The sequence below is a fragment of the Oreochromis niloticus genome, linkage group LG7 (genome assembly GCF_001858045.2).
Source record: "Oreochromis niloticus isolate F11D_XX linkage group LG7, O_niloticus_UMD_NMBU, whole genome shotgun sequence".
Lineage (NCBI taxonomy): Eukaryota > Metazoa > Chordata > Actinopteri > Cichliformes > Cichlidae > Oreochromis > Oreochromis niloticus.
Window position 1 is genome coordinate 16,843,265 of NC_031972.2, and position 18,291 is coordinate 16,861,555.

General features: G+C 42.0%; 1 protein-coding gene across 1 annotated transcript; it reads right to left on the reverse strand.

Annotated features, from left to right (window-relative positions):
• Positions 1 to 50: 50 nt before the first annotated feature.
• thbs4b (thrombospondin 4b) lies at positions 51 to 17,445 on the reverse strand. The gene is made up of 22 exons (XM_013275235.2): positions 17,112 to 17,445; positions 13,122 to 13,319; positions 12,480 to 12,745; positions 12,260 to 12,362; positions 12,045 to 12,127; positions 11,876 to 11,927; positions 11,327 to 11,478; positions 9,904 to 10,041; positions 8,615 to 8,692; positions 8,368 to 8,520; positions 8,187 to 8,291; positions 7,990 to 8,097; positions 6,807 to 6,966; positions 5,801 to 5,919; positions 5,287 to 5,339; positions 5,001 to 5,194; positions 2,898 to 3,076; positions 2,239 to 2,287; positions 1,941 to 2,137; positions 1,658 to 1,830; positions 1,338 to 1,477; positions 51 to 1,011 (listed from the first exon to the last, which is right to left on the reverse strand). Exons 1-22 carry the CDS (start codon positions 17,188 to 17,190, stop codon positions 953 to 955), a joined length of 2,838 nt encoding a protein of 945 aa, XP_013130689.1. The 5' UTR covers positions 17,191 to 17,445; the 3' UTR covers positions 51 to 952.
• Positions 17,446 to 18,291: the final 846 nt, after the last annotated feature.

Consider the following 18,291-nt stretch of genomic DNA (forward strand, 5'->3'; position numbering starts at 1 on the left):
ATGACTTCTGCGTAGTAGTAAAAATTATTATATGATGACATCACACTTTATTTCCTGGGAAAATGTAGAATTTATTATGAAAAAAACATAATAAAAGAACAACTCCAAGTATAGGAGAAACAAAACTAATAAAACTGTATGCAGCGTTATGGTGTCTTATGCTACATTCTTTGGTAAGGATTCAGCTTACAAGATGATTTAACCATGAGTAAGGCACTAAGAGGAAGAGGAGTATAGGGTAGAAGACAAAATAAAAGAGACTTGAATTTTCTGAATATGGACACAAAAAATGAAGTTTGGGTAAAATAACTAAAATAACTGTGCAGCAGATCAAATGCATCAAATGTCATCTACATCAGAGACTCTTCATCATGTTAGTTTGTAACTTTTTGCATGAGGAAACTGTGAAAAGGATTATATTTTTTAAAAATCTTGACAGAGAGATACAAAAGGGTAAAAATCAAATATGCAGGATTTCTAAGGGGGGAAATTTTACATCACAGTCACATAATGAAACATAAACAAAGGTGGCTAATGTGTGTTAATGAATCCTCCTGGGTTTGCTTTGAGTTTCAATTAGCTTCTACTGTTGTTCCCCGGGCTTGTTTTCTTCCACTTTAGGCACCCGTCTTTCTGTTTCTGTTGTCCTTGTGTCATGTCATATTGCATTGTATTTGATAAAATCCATTAAACCTAAAAGCTCAGCTCGTGTCTTTGAGAAAATGACCATCAAACAAAAAAAGAGAGGGAGAGAGAGACATTTAAGAGAAATGAGACAGCATGAGAAAATACACACACAGTACAAAGATTGTGGCCATGTATGCACAAAAGCTGTAAACATCAAAACACAGACACAGGCATCCACACACGCACACACAAACGTGCGCACACTCGCACATACACACTGATGCATTCCTCGTAGCTCTGCAGTGGTATTTTTTTCGCGTTGGCTTTAGAGCGAGTCGACGCCGTGCTGAGTGCTGAACTCCTGGAAATCCTCCGGGATGGTGTCTGCGGAAGTGACAAGTTAGGCGTTATGAGACAAGCTTAAAATCTCATATGCAGTGAGGTCAAACTAATTCTCTTCACAGCTGCAGTCTTTATGTAACAATATGGAATATGAAGCTGTCGCAGACAGCTAGTCTCAGAGGTCACGCAGGAAGATGCTGCACACTCCGTGAGGCTGAGAATGCCCTTTGGTAAAATGTTGATCGGCATATTAGCATAGTTTTCTGCTAATTACCTGCACTAAACACCAAATTAGGATGAAGCTACTGACAGTTTTCTAGCATTGTCATCCCATTTTTAAATTATGTTGCAACGTTTAATTTCCTTACCATTGCAGCGGTATTTCAGATTGGACCAGATGATGTTTTCTTGCGAGAAACAGAACACACCAAGTCGTCCTCCTCTCATGGTCGTGTCGATGGTCACGCCGGAGTCTGCGACCAGCTCAGTTCCTTCGTAAAAGCGGGCTCTGCACAAAGCACAACAAGGGTTTTTTCCCTTAGTTATTAAATTACAACTATTAAGACTAAGAAACAGCCAGTCTGGCTTTCCAATGGCTGAACATACAGTTTGCACCTACACACAATGCTGACCCTCTCATCTTGCTCTTGGCAAGAAAATTTAGGAAGCCGTAAGAATTTTATAATACCTGATGTATCCAACCTGTGGGCGGTGCTGCAGGTACCAGCGATAGGACACCTTATCCTTCCAGCCCACATTTCTCGGGTCCTTCCACAGCAGGCGCACCTGGTCGGTGGTGTCTCCCGTGTGCCACAGCGAGTTTCTCAAATGCTCGCCGGGGCCTGATCTAGACTTCACAGCCTGACACAGAAGCAGAGACAAGTAAGGCGATCGTAGAAGCAGAAGGAAAACAAGAATGTGTAAAACAGGTCAGGTGATTAAAACTAAAGTGAGATGACTCGTCGTCTCACCTTCAGCTGTATGCCGGGCTCGGCCACAGCTCTGAAGGGGGTTGCCTGCCAGTAGGTCTGTTCAGTCTGCTTCCACATCACCACGTAGAAGGAGGATGAGTCCTGGTAACCAAAGATGAAGCCGGCGTAGTCATCATCAGTGACCGTATTCACGTGAAAAGTCCCCTCAAAGTCCACGCCGCTGAAAGCCGTGTAACCTGACATCAGAAAGAATAATTAGCGCATTAGATACGACGAGTAGTTTCTTGCACACGACACTAAAAGTGATATTCAGGTAAAAAAGGTAAATACACCTTACCGACAGCAAGTCCTGGATCACTATTCATGGTCTGAACGATTTCCATTCCCTGATAAGGAAGAGATGTTATTAATGATAAATGATGCATCGTGAAACTTTTAATTTCAAAAGCTTCTATTTGCATTTCAGGTTTATTAAAATGTGCTTGCACACTTACTTTTTTTTTAGGCCATGAATTAAAGCTGCCGTGACTCATTTTTTTTAACACACTGTGAACAACACAACCTTTCAAGTTGATTTGGCAAGTGCCTTATATACACATTTAGCAGCTCTGATTTTTTTTTTTTCAGTTTCTGGCCACAAACTGAATACAGATCAGCACCCTGCTTTCAGCACAATTTTTCTGTTCTTCCAGCTCCCGAGGGCAACATCTGCTGAACATTAGCTGCTAAATGCACCACCACGTTCATCAGCTACTGACTAAGTGTGTCTAAACATGTAGTGTAGTGTGGGTTTTTAGAGTTTTTTTGGCAATAAAAGGCTGCCTGCTGGGCCTGAAATCTATTCAAGGAGAGTGGTAAGAGTGAACCAAAACAGCAAAGCTGGACAACAAAACACTTGGGGAAATCACAAAAGTCAAGTAAAGTCAAGCATGTGTATATAAAAATATCTGACTATGATGGATACATTTGAATGATCAGTGATAATAATGTCCATACCTGGTTCAAAACAACCCAGTTGGGATCAATCTGGGCATCGCCCTCGGGGTCCAGCACAACAGTCTGATAGGCCCTGAAGTCAGTCAAGGTAATCTCGGCATTTTCAGGACAGTTATCAATCCTGTCTATCACTTTGTCCTGGTCAAAGTCAGACTCACAAATATCTCCAACACCGTCATCTGAAGAGCAACAGAGTTAAAAAGTATAGTTAAAAATTTGGTGCATGAGTAGTTTCAACTCTTTAATTTACTTTGGAAACACAATAGTGTTTGATCAAAATATCTCAGAAGCTGTACAACCTCATTGGATAAATGATCTCAAGTACTGTACTTTGTCACTACACAATAGCCAGCCTTGATAGCCGGGGATAGACCGCCAGGGCCTCTGCCCTTCACCACTGCTCGATGTGTTTCACCCGACCCCTTTAGTGACTCCTGTGGGTGGTGGGCATCCAGGAGGGCAGGCCTATGCCTAATCCATGTGAGTTAAGGGCCAGCCACCAGCCACTCTCCTTCAAGCTCCCTCCACAGGCCTGGGTCCAGGGTGGGGCCACGGTAACCCTGCCCCGAGTAGGGTAACTTTTCTCCTTTCCTGAATCTGATTGGATAATGACTGACAAGAATGAGCTTTCTCTGAAGGGCACCTGAGATGGGGATAGTTCATTCATTCATTCATTCATTCATTCAAGCAAGGGCTCAGAGTGGAGCCACTACTAAGCATTGAAAGGACCCATTTGAGGTGGTTTTGGTATCTGACAAGGATGCCTCTTGGGCACCACCAGGGAGGAGGCCCCGTGAAAGATCACGGGGACACGCTGGAGAGATTATATTATTTGGCTGGCCTGGGAACACCTCAGTGTGCCCCTGGATAAGCTGCAGGAGGTGGCTGATGAGAGGGAGGTCTGGCTTTCTCCGAATAGGCTGTTTCCCCTGCGACCCAGTCCCAGATAAGCACATGAAAATGGATGAATCGATGCACTAAATGTCATCACACAGTTTTATAAAAATTGCTGAATTACGAAGAACTTTTAGTGAAGCTCACTGCAGTCCACACCCTCCAGTATGACAGATGATATGGTTTCTTATATTGATATGGTTTCTTTAATAAGTCAAAATCAGCTCTGAATCTGTCTGATTCTTCCTAAATGCTGTGCTGAGACACAAAGATAAGCCGTCCATGTATGCCAGTGGGATTTTGTGATAACCATACATTATTCTGTAATATAGAACCACACATAATGTTATGAATGGACTGCTACCTTTCAGTAACAGTAGTTTGTACAGGCTCATAGAGTGCACGATTTAGTAGAAATCTAGAAAAAAGATAACAATGTCAAAGGGAACCACTTTGCTTTTATGCAGTTGGTGGGAATTATGAGAATGCCACACATCAGAGGCCCCTGAATGACAGCGAGGGGGAACCAAAATCTGTGAGGGCAGAAAGAATGAATCACTTTGTTGTGTGGAGCAAACAGCAACTAACCACCAGACGACACACAAACTAAAGAAAGCCTAATCACGACACAGGCTACGTGCTTTCTGGCCTCTGCTCAACAGGGGACAGCAACAGCCCTGGATGGCAATTACAAAAAACAAAACCCTCTGTATGATAAACTTCAAAAGAAAAACGAATCTGAATCAAAGGGAGCAATACCATTTCTTAATTCATAGGTCTAGATGCCACATATTAGCTGGCAAAAATACATTTGTCTAACAGTACAGGTTTGGACACATGACATTTAAAAGAGCACTGATTATTAAATAAAAGCAAATATCTGACTTTTGAGTTTTGTTAGGCTATTAAAACTGTGCTACTACCACAACTGGCTACACACGAAAAAGTTGTGTGCTGTAATAATGTAAGTAATGGTCTGTCAGCTCGGCCTCGCTGAACTCTGACTGCCGGGAAAAAATGGCCTTGCCCCTCTTTATTTGAATTGACACTCCACTCCCATTAGTTTCAGAATCCATTTTCACACAAGTAATGTCACAGTGAGTCATAAAATTGGCGAATGAGTTTAGGCCAAACGTGTCAACAAAAACATCTGAACATCCCTACAAACCGGGTTTTTTTTAAATTATTAGGAGACAATCTGAAACTCACTGTTATCATCAATCTGATCAGGATTTGGTACCAGCCGGCAGTTGTCTGGACCCGGTGGTAAAACATCCGGTATCCCGTCGTTGTCATCATCGTCATCGCATTCGTCACCCAGCCCGTCTTTGTCAGTGTCCAGTTGAGAGCTATTGATCACGAGTGGGCAGTTATCCTTGGTATCCTGGTGACCATCGCCATCACTACACAGGAAGCGACGCAGTGACATGAGTTAAATTAAAATTAATGAATAAAAGCTGTACTGGTACTGTAGATATAGAGATAGTGTTATTACCTGTCTTGGTTTGTGTCACAGGAATCCCCAACCAAGTCATTATCAACATCAGACTGAAGAGAGAGCAGACAGCAACGAGACAAGTGTGAAAATACGACATTAATCCTGCAGTTAAAATTTTATTTTTGTAAAGGTAAATGCACAGTGCAAACAGCTTCGTTCAGCAGTAATATGGAACTTTTGAATGACATATTAGAACTACAAACTGTAGAACAAACTGCATTTATCTGACTTTTCTCTGATCATTAGATCATTTTTTCCTTTTAATCCTTTTAATGGAGCACAGAATGTTTGAAGCACTCCAACAGTGTGTTAATAGTATATATTTTTGTATTTCTTTTGTATTTCATAAGCCGTTGAATCTGAAATCTCATATCTCACTCATAACTATAGTGGTTAAATAAATCTAGTGGATCAAACACTAAATACTACGAGCAAAATCAAATAAACTATCCTTATGTCAGTGTATTTAGTTAATTTACATGACCGCCATACATCCATCTGTATGACTGACCTGATTTGGGTTGGGGATGTCGGGGCAGCTGTCACAAGCGTCTCCCACCCCGTCTCCATCCCGGTCCAGCTGGTCTCTGTTCTGGACACGCTGGCAGTTATCCAGGAAGTTCTTCAGACCTGCACATCGATCGGGTGACAGTCATTTAACACTCAAACTACCACCAAGTGGGTTTATAAAATATATAAATGTGCAAAGAATTTGATGAGCAGTCAGTTAAGTCAACAAAGACTGTAAATCCTGCCTGTCTGCTGTAAAGATGTGCTTTCTGCTACAGTGGACTGAATATCTTGCGTTGAAAGACAGATATGAGTTTGGGTCGCTATTTTCTAGGGAATAATCAGCTGTATTATTTGTAATATAATCACAGCAGCATACCTGTGGAAAGCAAACCGTATTACTGACAGAGTCATCTTTATCATGAAACTTGAGCAACAGATTTATGCTGCTGTCTCACTAAAGAAATGATTTTACAAGCTGATCTTTCTAATATCACCACTAGGGTGCACTGTTGCATTTTCTATGTTGTTCTGGAGAATCTGCATTCAGATGGTATTTTACTTCATCACAGGGAGGCAGTAGCAGCACTACTAATGCATAAAGGTCAAGCAGCAGCAGTGGAAGGAAGAACTATCTTCTTGTCCTGTGGGGGCTTTTTGAGGTATAATCACGCTGCTGAGTGATCAAAGGTTGTACTTGCTTTGGGCTCAGCCTGCTATCGGCTTTCGTTATTTTATTTTTTTTCTTTACGGTGTTGTTTATCCAGCCTGAGCTGGCATACAAAATCTATCCCACTACACAGTGATGCATTTAAACAACAAGATTCAGAGAGATCTGTAACTAACTGTAAAAGTTGCATGCATCGGTGTGAGTAATTTACTACGAGACCACAGCGGTGGAATCATAAAAGGGAGTGCAGGGTAAGAAGTCATAACAGCAAAAGCCTCCAGTGATGTTGATTATATAACAAGAGCGTCAGCATCAGTGATGTCATTTCTCTCCTCACCATCTCCATCCATGTCGTCATCACAGGCGTCCCCTTTGCCATCACCGTCAGTGTCCCTCTGGTCGGGATTCTCAACCAGGCGGCAGTTATCACAGGCGTCGCCGTGGCTGTCCTTGTCGCTGTTCCTCTGGTCTACATTGGGTTTTAACCTGCAGTTGTCCTGAGGAAGAAAGAGCGTGTGCACGTATTCATTTATGAGTCATGTGAGTGGGTCATATAGTGGGTAAAGCGTAAGCCTCTGTATGCTTCAGGGCTGAAACTTTTTCGATTTTTATGAGATTGATATCACTGTGCATCTTATTATAAAACATGAAATCTTTTGTTTGTTTCTTTGGCTGCCCGCACTGCCTACATGATTAGGAGTAGCCAAACTTAGCACATAGGTACATCTTAGGCCCCAATTCGTATTGTTATCAATCATCATGTTGCCTTGCAACCACCTGGCAGTGAACTAAAAACAAAACAGTTTTTGGTCATATAAATGACATCTACCGCCCACACTTTTAACTTTTCTCAGTATCATTAAGCATATAATTTTGGGAATTCAGTGCCACTTGGCTCATATTTCTGCCCATAGCAAGCAGCAACTTTTGGCCCTTAAGTAGAAAAATTTGCAGTTCCTCTTTAAGAGTTAAAGGTATACTTTATAAAGGATTTTGGCTTTGTTTGATGGTAATTAAATACACTCTAAATATCGGCTGTTCAGTTTCTCCAGGCAGTTTAATTTGCTTTAAGTCTTTTTTGTAAGCCAGCATTAGCATCCCAATGCATCTTGCTAATCTAAGTAGCAAGCGATTACCCTGATGTCTGCAAATGGTTGTATCCACGCCAAACTTGTGGCTTTTAAAGGTAGCCAGTGGGTGACCTCAAAGTTGCTACATCCACATTTCTGTGCATAAATGTGGTGTCTGTGGATATGAAATGTTAATCAGTGAATTTGGAAAACAACAGTAAGTGGATTTTGTAATCTTTGGACAGAGCTAGGGCTAGCCCCTTTGCCCAGTTTACAGTCGTAAAATAACCGTCTGCCAGGAGCAGCTGTCATTTTAGTGCACATACACATAAGAGGTATTAGTACTTTTACAGGCTTAATCAATCTAGGAAAATTAGCAAGACAAACAAAAATTAGAATCTTTAGGTGTAATATGTTTTTACAGGCATTTGTTGCGAGATAGCCACCGACCTGTTCGTTTGGAATACCATCGCCATCTGCATCTTCATCACAGGCATCTCCATAACCATCTCTGTCAGCATCCTCTTGACCAGAGTTAGGAACAAAGACACAGTTATCCTGCAAAGACATGTGACAGTCTGATGATTAAATAAAGATATACCTGCCACAGCAAAGCTGCATATCTTGACAACCTGCACCATGGTTACCTTTCTGCAGTTTGGATCTTTGCATTTGAGTTTCTCATCTGGATATCCATCAATGTCCATATCCTTTCCACACAGGTATCCATTTCCAGCCCAGCCAATTCCACACTGACAAGACAAATGAAGCGTCTTACAAACTCATTCATATACTGCACATGAGCATTTGAGTGATGAAGAATATTACCTGACAAGAGATGGATCCGTCTCTTTCTACGATACACTGAGCATTGACATCACAGGGGTTGGTCAGGCTGTTGCCACAGCTGATCTCCGGCTTACAGCCCTTCACCTGATCTCCTGTGAATCCTGACTTACAGCTACCACAGTGATAGGAGCCCTGTGCGGGAATTATGACAACTGCACATGAGCATCTTTGAGTAGCAATAAAGACCTGTAGTAATAGTCATACAATACGTCAACGGTGTTCTTACCACAGAGTTGTGGCAGATCGAGTTTGCAGTACAGCCTCCATTGTCAGGTCCTTTGCATTCATCGATGTCATCACAGACCTGGATTGTAAAAAATGAGCAGACTATAACAACTTGTTCAGATTTAATTGCTCCAAAAATAAGTGTAGAAAATACCCCCCAAAACAAAACAAAGGATGCCATATAAATCCTCTAAAGCCCCGAAACACCTGAAGCTGTGCTTTATAACACTTACAGTATTAGAGCACAAATTAGAGTGGGAGTAATTTATGCACACCGGGCATTTTAGGTGTTTATTTTGTAGGAATCTAAAATGCAATATAAGAGTAAATAATATGCTGCAGACTGCAGGTCATATTTACAAATTTAGAGCAATAAATAAGCATGGAAGTAGAACGTAAATCAGCAAATTAAAAAAACGATATCCATCTGTTCCCGCCAATCAGGATCTGGTGCATCAAGATAAACATTTAGTGTGGCTAATCCTGTGTGACATGATAAGGATAATGAAAGCAGTCCAACGAGGTGGAAAAGTTATGTTTTCTTCATGTTTTAAATTTGGTGTCTTCATTGCTCTCGACCAAGTTTGTCAAACATAAGGCACGGGGGCCAGAATTGGCCCAAAGAAGACAAACTGACCCACTGTATGGTGTTGGAAAAAAGTGAAGTTGGGTATAACTCTGGAGTTTTAACTCATTTGTAAAAGTAATGCAATTTTTCCTACTGATAAAGACCCTGCCCGTGGCCATTTACACTACGCTAAAGTAATTAAGTAATTAATAAACAATTACTTGTGCCAATAGATTTCTTTCATTCACTACAGCTGCATTTCTTTGTCAGGTAGAAAAACTGAGATTTACCACTGAAAGTGCCCTTTTTCTTCTATTAAGATGTCTCAGGGATTAAATGGTCCGGCCCTCTTGAGGTCAAAGTGGGTTCTATGCGGCACAAGATGTCTAATGAGCTTGACAGACCTGATCTACTGGCTGACTGGACTCCAGTGAAAACCTCCGTAGGTTTGTGCAAACTGTTTTAAACACCTAAAGTAAAAGTCACTTGTGTCGGCACATTTATTGATTGAACTTTTTTGCTCTTTGCTCTTTTGAAGTGAGAACCCTCCTTTATTGTTTAAATGCTTAAATGAGTCATTTCATGGTAAGAACAACAACATATTGCAATCTGCAGTTGGATTCAGTCTACATTTAAGTCCATTTTTGTGTATGTGTGTGTGTCTTTTTTGATATACACTGGTAAAATATTGTGTTTCCTTCATGATGCATCCACTCTCTTACCTGTTTATTGGTCTGAGCGTACACTATGCCCACACCCTCCACTGGCAGGCCGGTGTAGCCCAGCGGACAGGCGTCACAGCGGAAGCCTGGGGCAGTGTTGACGCAGCGCACTCCAGGAAAGCAGGGGTTAAACTGACACTGCAGAAAGGACATGAACTCTGTTGAAGCTGCAAAATGTATGTGATTCTCAAAGGGCTTCTCCCCAAAAGCTTTTAGGTCTGATGACATTGCTCATGCAAGAAAGAGAATGCTGAAGGGCCCAGTCAGAAAAGAGGTCAGTGCAAACACGAAAAGACAGACAGGCAAACACTCACGCACAAACACACAATCTTGTATTGCCATCCTTATAAGGTTCGCCATCTTGTAGTAAAAGTTCTATCTTTACCTGCTTTTTTTGGTCATAGTCTAAATTATAAAACATTAGCCTGTGTGAAATATCTTTGCTTCTCATGTTCCAGTTTGATGGACCCACTGCCATTCAGTCTGTATATGCTAAAAATGGTGAAAAAAATCGCTGTAAACTCATTCAACCTTTTGAAGGTGGGAAAAATGACAAACTTCCTCTTTGTAGACACAATAACGCACTGGAGTACAGCTCTGAGACATCTGTATGGATGTGTTATGGTAAGCTTCTGGTTAAGAACCCAGACTTGATCTTTGGTAAAGTTACAGTGTGTAAAATGTCACCAATAGATGTCAGTAGATTGCAGTTGAATGAATTGTGTTTTCTTACACCTTCCAGTTCAATAGTGCATAATCCTAGCTACAGTGGCCGCTGCAGGGCAAACAACTTTCTTTTGTCGTGAGCGGAAGCTGTTAGTCCACTGTTGATCTCAGCTGATGTCCACGTCTATTTATTCAGGAGAAGGTTATGAAAGGAGCCCGATATCAGTCGATGACTCAAAGGTAGCAAAACCTCCACTTTACACAGCCTGTCATTACATCGCCTCTAATCATTATCTGACTGACTGATCATCATATTATGATATACATCATATATGGGATATACATTAGAAAAAATACAGTGAGTTACATTTCTTTCACCTATAAACAGATTGTCAAAAAAGTCATTTATGGATCAATTCTGGAGCCACCATTATTCAGTGACATCAGGGTGTATTTGAGTGTACTCCTTAATCACGGCCTGTTAATTCACACTGTTTCTCATCGTCATCCAAAACCACTAATATGAACTTGCTGCTATGCCAAATACATACACTCAAAACATTTATCTGTCTTTACCCTAGCTATAATCTCATAAACCAGCAGCCCAAGTAGCAGCCATAAAATACTCGAAAGGATGTCGACAGTTTGCCCTTACACCACAGGTCGTAAATTTATATTGATTGTCATGAGGGCAGAAGCGTGGCAAGACACACACACACACACACACACACACACACAGAGCGATATTGAGCTTTACCTCGTCCACATCATCACAGTTAAAACCATCTCCAGTGTATCCATCAGGACATGGTCCACATTCAACACCTTCTGCTGTTTCTGTACACATGTCGTCACGGAAACAGACACCTGGTGCACACCTTTGCTTCACCACCTCTGTGCCACCTAGACCTTTAAATAGGAGAAAAGAGAGATTTTTTTAACCATCTGTTATTCTATCCATAAAACTATCCATAAATGTTAAGAAATAATATCATATTTTACTGGCATGTTACATTGGTAGGCATGGATACCGATAACGATGTACTGAGACCATTATCATGTGCAATCTGCTAATAGGATAACTAATTTCTTGAGAGAGTTTTGAGTCTGAGGAGTCAATATAGAAACAAAGCAGAAAAAAAGTATTCCATTAAATTAAAATGTGCACATTTTTGCCATTATTATTTGCATTGTGACACAAAACATGACATTATCAAAAAACAGCTGTGGTAAATTAAACGATTGGAAACTGGTCCTTAATTTTCCTCTCTACAGTGACTGACAGCTACTATAGACATTATCTTACCACAGGCCTGACACTCTGAGATGGTATTCCTGAGAAAGGATGTTTCTTTAACCTGGAACGGGTCAAAAATGAACAAAAGTTTATATTCAGGCAGGCGAGCTGTCAGCGAGGTCAGGGTTGACGGAGCAGAGATTAAGTGGCCTCAGAGGGACTGCTAAGAGGTGGTTACCTGCTGAATGAGGACGTCTTTCAGCTCATTTATCACCTTCGTTAACTCCAGCATTTGATTGGACAGCTGCTTTGTGTTGACCCCTGAGGGAGAAGGACTGTTATTTTATTCAGCTGAAACAGAGCTAAGGGCTTCTCAGAGTCTGACCCCCTTTGACTCAACATTTCCTATCGCTGAGAGTGTTTTCACTGACATTTCCACAGAAAGAACCTTACCCAGAGTCTGAACTGAGTCTCTTTGCTGGAAGTGGCAGTCTTGTAGCGACGCAACGTTTTCAAATGAGTCCCCAACCACCAGCTTTAGTTCATCTAAGCTCTCCTGTTTAAAATCAATCAAGTGAAAGTGCACAGCTAAGCCATCTGGAAACCTACAGAGTCATTATCGTGACAGAAGGGCATTCATTATTGTGTGGAAATATTGTAAGCGATGGCTCACCTGCTCTCTGGCTTGCATGGTCTTTAGCTCCACTGTGCCATAGCCTGCTGGCAAACCCTGGAAGGCAGCGGGGAGATCCCTGACTGTCTCCACCAGCCTGCAGTCCAGATGCAGCTCCATCCCGCCTGGCCCCTGCTGCTGCTGCTGCTGCTGCTGCAGCCCCCTGAGGTGGAACAGCAGTCGGTGTTGCTGGCCATCTGCCAGCACCAGGTTGTTGAACGTGACAGAGGCCATCCTCTTGTCACTCCTCAAGTAGCGTAACACGGCTTTAAGAGGACACGGCATGGAAGGGGAAGAAAGAAGAAGAGGTAATGAATAGAGGAAAATTGACTGTGTTGCTGTAAAGGGTTTATGCGATGTTAAGCATTGATATTGTTTGCTATTTGTTTCTCTATCTGTGCTTGGATTGCGTCTTAGCACATAGCAACAGCAGCGTCATTACTTGTGTAGCTATTTGGCCACAACCAAAGTAGCTTGGGGCACAAACTCAGTACAGTTCATTATGTGGGGGCAAACACTGTCTACTGGATTTCAGGTCTGTCTGCAGAGTCTTTAACCCTTATCACGTTTAATCCATTTTTAATATGAAGACATTGATTGGCGTAGCTTTAAACAACCAGCGCCTCTTTGATGTCCTCCTACCTCGGTTGAGCTTCCCCATCACTGTGAACTCAAAGTACTTGCTGTTGTCCCTGGGGTTGTACAGGCCAAACACAGTGGTTCCGGTCTTGGGCTGCAACTTGAAGGAGGTTAGGATGAAAGCCTCGTTCACCCCTTGCCCGGTCAGGCCCCCCTGCAGCAGGTCTGGCAGGCAGTCGGGTGAGGTGAGCAGATCGTAGACTGTTGAGACAGATAGGAAGGCAGGGAAACGGGAAAGCACATGAGTAATGGATGATGAGACATGAATATTTACAACCCGCAGCGGCGCTCTGATCCGAGAGTAAACACATTCCGAGTCGACAAGAAGAAGATGATGATGTTGACCCAGCATTAGATGCTCTCGCAAGACGCCGCGTCAATCAGTCAGCGCAAACTTGGCAGGCTGGGTCGGCTCAGGCAAATCAAAAGGAGGCGGATTTGTAAGTAAACAGCATACAGTGACTTTAGATGCGTGCTGTTTTTATGATCTTCTCTTAGTTCTGTTTTAAAACTGTTTGAATTATAAAATGAGATGGAGCTTCCGCTTGCAGACAAAAGCACAGCGAAATTTAGACGTTCTGACTCGACTGACAGGCAATTTAAAAGTAAAAAGCCAGAGAGGAGCAGAACACTGGTGCTCATGGTCAGAGTCTCCTTTTAATAAAGTGGCTTGGGAGCTGGGCAAACCACAAGAGGATGTGCATTGAATCTCTAGTCCCGCATCTGCACCATCGTGAATACACAAGTACCACTGAAGCGGTACGCACGGCCCTCTGTCGTGAGGGAGCAGAAATTGCTCCCAAATGCTTCCGCCGACTGTTGTCAGCCAAGATTGCCCCAGATGAGATCTCTCGCTCTTTCTTTTATCTCTCTCCTCTGCCTGGAGTCCCTTGTGTTTTGTCAGACACAACACAGAGCCTTTAAATACGTGCGCAGATAAGTGGGACTAAGCCACCGAAATGCCTGCTTGCATCGTGCTGTCAACACTACTTCCACTAAAAACGTAAAGCTTTCCGAATCCTTTGTGTTTGGCTTTTATCGAGATAAGAACTTTTTAGTATATTTTAAAAAAATGAAAAGAGAACAAAGGAAGCTCGATGTGTGCATTGTGTCTTTAATGTATAACACTACAAAGGCATCCACACACGAAGCGCACAGTCCTGCTTTTCATAAGTCTTCTGGACAGAGGGCTTCGCAGGGTCAGGGCTGTCTTACACAAGAGACCCCGAGAAAGTGCCTCACTTCACCCCCCGATTAACCTCGGATTTCAAGCTTCATAAAACTAGTTCAGCTGAAAGCCATAAAGGAAAACAGTGTCTTGACCTTTCCTTAACACCAGCATATAAATCTTTCACGGTGCGATTACTGTAAAGAGTGCAAATGGCTGGCATTCCTTGTTTTAGCATTTCAGCACATGCTTCGCACTCGAGCATTTATGTGTGGCGAGCTTAAATTTATCGCATCGCATTTAAAGGCCAGCCATAACAGCGATGAAGGAATTACGTCACCAACATCGTAGTGTATAGAACAGAAGAAGCAAAGTCACAGTTAGCCAAGGGTCATCTAGCTACCTAGGACCAAAACCATGATATTCAAACAATATTAGGCTTTTATGTGCATTTTTAGACATTTTTTAAACATCACATGACATATTGTCACTTTTAAGATGTGTAAGTGTTTACAAATGTAACTACACGTGCACTCTTACTTTACTTCTAACACTAGCTTTCCTTGTGGTTTCCATTAAGTCTTGAATAAACTTGAGTAAAAACTAAACTAAGTATAAACTAAGTAAAAACGTGCTTTCAGTATTTCTCTTGCTATTTTTGCATTGCTGTATGTGTTTTTAATTGAAACGTGCTTAGTAAATGGGATTTACTTGTTAATACCCTTTAACATTACAGTGCGATAATGTTAGCAGCAGATCACATGGTCTGTGGTGACACGGGGAGTTGTCATAAACCCAGAAACCCACTGCACTGATGTCGCAGCTTCAAACAAGAACAAAGCACAAATTGAGCAATGTCCAAAAGCTTTTTCCCCCGACTGTAAACACAGAGCAGTTTCTGTAATGTGTATTTCTCCAGGAGACCATCATGATTCTGCGCTAACACTGTGTCTATTCTTAAAAAGTGAAACTAAATAAACTGGATGAAATATATTCTGTCACGCAGCCTACGTGAATCAATGAATCAGCTAGCTGTGTGTACATTTACAGAAAGATATATTCATGTAAACACAGAAACTCTATTTGTTATTGTCATTATCGCTGATTTAGGTTACGTTTACTTTCAGCTTTGTGCTTAGATCCACGCTGACATTTGATTTGTAAGCGGAAGAAAAATGAACGGAAAAAAGTTGCTGGCTTTGACTTTCTGCCACCTGTTATTATTAATCCCTCCTCTTTTCTATAGTGTGTCTTTTGTCCTGTCCCCCTCCTCTCAACCCCAACTAGTTGTGGTGGACTCCTTATTGGTTTGTGCCACAGGTTTCTTCCTGTTAAAAGGGAGTTTCTCCTTTCCACTGTTGCCAGTTACTTGCATGTAGAGGGTCATTTGATTGTTTTCTCTCTATTAATGTAAGGTTGTTGTTTTTTTTACAATATAATGGACCTTGAGGTGACTGTTGTTGTGATTCAGTGCTATATAAGTAAAAACTGAATTGAACTGAACTTGTCAGCTGAGTTAAACAGTGAGTTAAGACTCACCATAAGCTCTGCAAAGACAAGCAGAGCTGGATATTCCCCCCTTTTACCTTGTTTTAAAGTTTGATACAGCTTGGCCTGAAGGATGCCCCAAGGAGAGAGAGTCCGCTTTAAACTTCAGTAATATCAGCTCTCAGTGAAGCCATCCTTGAGATGTTAATATTAATCAATAACATAGATAACGCTTACGGAATGTAATTTTTTGAGCACCTAAAATCAGACTTGGCTGGTTTAAATGGATCTCATTCCTTGTTTTGTGGTCACGCAGACAATGAGCCTGAGAAATGATAGATGACGAACTCCATTAATCTGGACTTGTTTTATACATACCATCAGGCGCCTATTTGCCAAAAGACTCCAGGGATTAATGGGCATTTGAAAGGTACGCCATCAATCACCTGGTGGGGTTTGCAAGAAGGGCGATAAACTCTAAACGCCAACATTTCTATGCGTCGTCTGCAGCCCCGCGTTTGTGTGTGACCTTGAATAAATGCGGGCGCGTGCGTGTGTGACTGCAAGCGCGTGTCAGACAGTGTGAGAGAGAAGAGAGTCTTGAACTTCAATACTGCGCCCAGATCATCTCTGATTATTCCCATGTGTGTGACCCAGCTGGGACTTTTAAATTAAAACGAGCCAGAAAGCTGAATCTCCCGAGCCGAAGTAATCAAGCAGATCCGGCTAGATGGATATCAAAATCAGGATGTCTTTACTTCAGCGGAAAGATGGTGGGATTTAATACTCAAACTTTTGTCTACTTTTATTATTTTTTTTCTTATCTTTGCCTGCTTCCTGTCAGAAACACACGCCCCCAGCCCAAATAAAAGCATTTGACTGCCCCATATCTTCTACAACTGACAGGGATATTTAGCATTTTATTCGCACCTCAGTGAGTATCACACACATTGTCTGATCTTTTTGTGTTTGGGCCTGAATATCATATTCTCTTTCACAGTGTCTGCTTCATCCATAATGCATTAAAACTCATACATAAGTGTGTTAAAATACTGAGTGGTGGAGCCATTAAATCTTTTTTGACAGCTAATGAAAATGGAAGATTACATTGCAGGCAGGGTGTCAGAAATAAAAAAGAAATAAAAGAAACCTCAAAGACATCATTCCTTATGTGTGTTTGTGTAAACCTAAAAAAAAAGATGTTTTTCCACTTCTTGATTTTTTATCATCCCAAGCAGCAACCAAATAATCCAAATTAAAAAAAAAATGCAGTGACATTTAAATAACTGGCATGAAAAGCGACTTAAAACACAAAAAAAGAAAAAAAAGACACTCACCCAAAGCCTGTGCTTCCACGTGTAAGCACATTTTTAATAGCAGCTGCAAGGCCAGTATGAGGGCCATCCACACGCTCATTTTGTCCTTCCAACTGGTCCCAGATCTGCAGTTTTCTTTGTAGCTACTTATCTGTGTCTGAAACACCAGCAGTTTCCCCCGTTGAGGCGTGTCTGTGTACTTGTCTTCCTTTCTGAATCAAAAATGAGGCAAAACTGTCATGTTAAGCCTAATAGAGGGTGCTGACTGCTTTTATGTGTGTGTGTGTGTGTGTGTGTGAGAGAGAGAGAGAGAGAGTGTGAAGAGGGATTGTAGGAGTCTTATTGAGGGAGGAGCAACAGGGCCAGAACCTGCTTTTAAAACCTTCCTCAGGCGGCCCCATGCAGAGAAGGAGTGACCTGGGAAAACTCTTTGCATTGGCTCCTGCTGGCTGCTACCAATTCCCACAGGCGCTTTCACAAATCTGCTGTACACGGTTTGCTCCCTTTAGAGTCTAGGAACCCACGTTTGGCCACCAAAAACACGTTTCAAACCAGACCGAAGTCAGAATATTTTTAGACTCTTGAGTTCAAGCTTGGGGTGAAGTGAATTTCTGAAAATGTGTTTCCTACTTCCAGCAAACAGACTTCTAGTATTTATTAACCCTCTGCCTGAAAAAAATAAAAGACATATATATATTTTTTTACTTTCCTTGCAGGGATCAGATGTAACACCTTTCCCATCTGCCCCTTGTTGCCACTTCCATCCCTTGGCAAGGTCAGGAAACAAGCGCTCTGTTGCTTGTGCCTTAACAAGCTGCGTTAAGCGGCCAGTAGAGCTTCAGACAGGCTGCTGGCTCACATGGCCTCCGGGTCGTCAGCATGTCTGGCACCGCGTGACCGGCCACAGTTGGTAGAGGTGAGGAAGCTCAGGTCAGACTGATGCTTTGTTTGTTTTTCCCTCTTTCCTTCCCTCTTCCATTTTATGTTTTTAAGTCAGTTCCTCCAGCCTAATTCCATGTTACCACAGAACCTGTATTAATGTTGTTGTACTCTTTCAAGTCTTAGTGGCTACAAGATGGTGTTCCCACTTAAAAGCATAAACACGAGTACCTATAGCAACAAACAGCACCAAATGAGTCACAGTTTCCATACGCCAATACAGGTGCTCCTTGTGGTTAGCCAGAATACAGCCGCACTGTTT